Source organism: Pteropus vampyrus, unplaced genomic scaffold (genome assembly GCF_000151845.1).
Source record: "Pteropus vampyrus isolate Shadow unplaced genomic scaffold, Pvam_2.0 Scaffold523, whole genome shotgun sequence".
Taxonomy (NCBI): domain Eukaryota; kingdom Metazoa; phylum Chordata; class Mammalia; order Chiroptera; family Pteropodidae; genus Pteropus; species Pteropus vampyrus.
The window spans coordinates 350,463-354,830 of NW_011889304.1; the positions used below are offsets into that span (position 1 = coordinate 350,463).

At 38.0% G+C, this 4,368-nt stretch overlaps 1 protein-coding gene across 8 annotated transcripts in view; it reads right to left on the reverse strand.

The window, feature by feature from the left end:
- Window positions 1–656: 656 nt before the first annotated feature.
- Window positions 657–4,368, reverse strand: part of LOC105307869 (zinc finger protein 850-like) — a 38,304-nt gene continuing 34,592 nt past the window's right edge. For all 8 annotated transcript variants that reach the window (XM_011383533.2, XM_011383530.2, XM_023525086.1 and 5 more), the window contains one exon: window positions 657–2,195. In XM_011383533.2, coding sequence (XP_011381835.1) covers window positions 1,003–2,195 — 1,193 coding nt within the window. In that variant the 3' untranslated portion in view covers window positions 657–1,002. The remainder of the gene's footprint in view (window positions 2,196–4,368) is intronic.

A 4,368-nucleotide genomic window follows, 5' to 3' on the forward strand; every position in this document is an offset into this window, starting at 1 on the left:
ACACATGGATATATCCAGGCCAAAACACAACCCAGGGCCACATAAACCCATTCCTAAATACCAATTATCAAACCTTCTGACTTAGGTGATAAAATTTATAACAAAGGCTCTGCAGGACTCAGCAAATGCAGCACAGAACAGCACAACTCAAAGCACAACCTTGCTAGCAAAAAGCAGAGCCATCTCCCACATTATTTAAAGTAGTTTTACCCATTTAGTAAGCTAGGAGCAAGAGAAGAAAGATCTTAAACAGTGGTGATAAAAGCCTAGAGAATGTCCACCCATCTATACAAATTATTTTGTGGTCATTCCACGGAATTGGGATTGACTTCTTTACTAATTTTACATTGAATGTTGAGGCTGATGATACTCCATGCATCAATAGATTTTGAAAATTTATTCCTCACAAAAGGGACTCCTGGGCAGTACATGGCCTGCACAAGCAGATCTGAAGTAGCTTGAGCAAACAGAATAGGTTGGCTTTTATAGTAGACAGCAGGTGGAACTGAATGTGGGCTGGAATGTGCAAAGTTTAATTTTTCCACTGGCTCCAAAGGAGGAGGTGCACATAGGCTTTCTTATCAGGCTTTCCAGATGTAGGGCCAAAGTGAATAGGGAAAGTGATGCTTAGAAAGTTAGTGGTCAAACATCAAAACTGGAGTCAGACTCTTTATTACATGTAGATACTATCAACAGTTTACCAATTAGTAAATTTAAGCACAGAGAAGTTAAATAATTTGCCTAATGTCACATAATTGTAAATAGTAGCTTTTCTCATTTACCACATTTTCTAATATAAATTTGTAGAATTTCAACAAGGTTTGATAGAAAGTCATGATAGAAACTCCACATTTATTATCCATTTTTTTCAACATTAAAATTTGTTTCTGAGAAAAGTGAGAATCAGGTCAAAGAAATTTCCACATCCATTATATTTTACCCTAGCATGAAATCTGATGCTCTGTGACAAATGAATGGCAAGTAAATGATTTCCTATATTCGTTATGTTAGATTATGAATTCTCTGATGTTGATTAAGGTGTGAAGACTGTCTAAAGGCCTTCCCACATTCTTTACATTCATAGGGTCTCTCACCAGTATGAACACTATGATGTTGAGTAAGTTCTGAGTCACGGATAAAGGCCTTCCCACATTCTTTGCATTTACAGGGTTTCTTGGCAGTATGAATTCGCTGATGTTGAGTTAGTTGTGAGGCACAAATAAAGGCCCTCCCACATTGTGCACATTCATAAGATTTCTCACCAGTATGAGTTTGGTGATGCTGAAAAAGTTGAGAACCACAAATAAAAGCCTTCCCGCATTCTTTACATTCATAATGTTTCATACCAGGATGAATTCTCTGGTGTTCAGTAAGTTGTGAACTACGAATAAAGGCCATTCCACATTCCCTACATTGATAAGATTTCTCGTCGGTATGAAGTCGCTGATGTTGACCAAGTTGTGAACGCAGTCTAAAGGCCTTCCCACATTCTTTACAACCATAGGGTTTTTCACCAGTGTGAATTCTCTGATGTCGAGTGAGTTCTGAGCCACAAATAAAAGATTTCCCACATTCCTTACATTTATAAGGTTTGTCACCAGTATGAATTCTCTGATGTCGGGTAAGGTGTGCAGATTGTCTAAAGGCCTTCCCACATTCCTGACATTCAAAGGGTTTCTCATTTGTATGAATTCTCTGATGTTGAATAAGATGTGAACCACGAATGAAAGCTTTTCCACATTCCTTACATTCATAGTGCTTCTCACCAGTATGAATTCTCTTATGTTCAGTAAGATAGGAAAAATGACTAAAGACCTTCCCACAGTCTTTACATTTATAGCGTTTCTTACCAATAATAATTCCTTGCTGTCGCATAAGTAATGAGCCATAAATAAAGCCTTTCCCACATTCTTTGAATTTACAGAGTTTCTCTCCAGGATAAATTTGCTGATGTAGAATAAGAGATGTCTGCAGACTGCAAGTTGGCATTTTTTCATAAGTCTTTAATGCTTGCCCCAAATATCTCTCTTGATTTATCTCTTGCCTCTCAAATTGGCCTTTGCACTCCCAGTTATCTCTGATATTGGAACCCAAAAGGCTATGACTTTTTTCTGTTATCATCCACTGAGATGATGTTACTTCATTGATTTCTTTTCGAAGACACAATTCTTTGGTCTTACATCTGAACTCCAAGTCTGAAAGATAACCAGAAAGTAAACACATGGTGTTTTTTGTTTGTTTGTTTGTTTTCTCTTTGGAGAGAAATAAAATTTCTATGGTAGAAATGGGGGGGAAATTGAAAATAACGTCTGTATGAAGTGAAGATGGCATACATGGCCTTCAATTTTCAAAAGAGGTCAAGAGCATAAACACTTAAGAAGGTGAGGGAGATCGTTAGGAAAAAAAGGTAAAGTCAGTAGTTTCTAAATTCAGGCGTAGATCAGAATCACCTGAATAGTCTATTTAAAAAACTGGATATCAATGTACTACCTCACATCAAGTAAATAAGAATTTACACCAATAGGTCTTAGGTTTCCTATTTTTAATGTAATCAACCAGCCAGTTTTGATGTTGCACAAAATTTAAGAATTCTATCTAGAATTTTTCAGTGGCTTCTAACTGCACTTAGAATAACATTTAAACTTTTTACTACAGCTTATGAAATCTTCCATATCTTTGACATATGTGAATCAAAATCCTATCAAACATCTTCTCAATCCTCTTCTCCCAATGTTCATTATGTACTAAATATTTATCATCTCTGAGCATCTGATAAAAGTCAAGCTCTTTACCTTTTCAAAATTTTCCACAGACTATTCAGTTTATTAGAAATTCTCTAAACTTGGCTCTTTCCACGGTTGCATAGCATACTCTAAGCCTCAGTTGAAAAGTTACTTCCTTAGAAAGTTTGAGCTAGACCACCCTATTTAAATTCATTCTTCATTCTCTCACTGCAATTTTCTGGATTTTAGAATTATACAGTCATTTATTTATTCATATATAATATTTTATTTTCTTACTGTTAAAACCCTTAAGGGGCCGGAACAATGGTTATTTCACTCACTAGAGAATAAGGAACATCTTACTAATAAAAGGTGTTCCATAGGGTATAAAGGGAAATATTATGCAGATATGGAATTATGGAAATTACTTAAGAACTATTGTGCTTACAGAATAGTTCTGAACACCTGTCTCTGATTTTAATCTCTCTCAAATCCCTGAAAATATATCCTTTTTACTTCATCACTTTCTTCAGATTGAAACAAAATCACGAGGCTAGATTATTAAATGATGCAAATGGAAAAATGATATTATATATACCTAATCACCTACCTACCTAATTGTTTCTCCATTTACACATATGCTTCTATCAATGCTCACTGCCATTTACGTATAGTCATGACCATCTTTTTTCTCCCATTTCAACCACTATACTGAGGTATATTTTCTTTTAATCTTCACTTGAATTTGTAGTATTACTCAACCTTCCCTCTAATACATGATCTATTTTGTTCCTCTAGGTTCTTTCTCAGGGCCTACTTTCCACTCCTGTCTATTATATTTGTATTTCCAAGAAAACTATATTTTTTTCTCCAGGCATTAAAACAGGTTTGAAGCATAATAAAAGAGCTATGTAAAGTTAGGCAAAGGAACTTGAGAATATTAGGAGGCTAGGATCACCAGTTATTCGATAGAATCAGTCTGGGTACATGGGAACACTAGGAACTCTATAATAAACAGTGTAAGTTAAAGGAAAAAATGGAGAACAGCAGAACCCAGCAAAACAGCATAGATGATAGAAGCTTCGTTTATTCCTCTTGCGATCACATCAAAGTTGAGACGGAAACATGGAGCAAACAGCAAGCAGAGTCACCTGGGATCTAGAGCAACAGAAGCTCTACAACTAGGGAGAGAAATAAGAAATCACCCTGCAACAGTAGAAGGTAGGAGGGGGCGAAGACATGAGGCTGCCCGGTCCCCAGCGGCTGAGTGGGACAAAGGCTATGGCGGCGGCAGCTCGCAGTTGCAGATGCCTCTTAAAGGGGCCGGGTCCACGAGCAGACTTTCACAGTGACAGACCTGCTCACTCTGAGCATCAGCACCAGGTCGAATGCTCAGGGGGCACCAGAGACTATTAGAGGACACTGAGTTGCTGGAGCAAGGGCTGGAGGTGAGACTATCTACCAGGCAGAAGTGGTGGTGGTATCCATTGTTCCTCTGCTGAGCCCTCCCACCTCCCAGTGTGAGGACGCAGAGCTGCCATAGCAGAGACATCATCAAACTATATAACAGAGGTCACTTCGCCCAGAGTATTCCCTGAAACTCGGCCTCCCCACAACTCAGGCCCCACCCAAGCCACATCCAGGT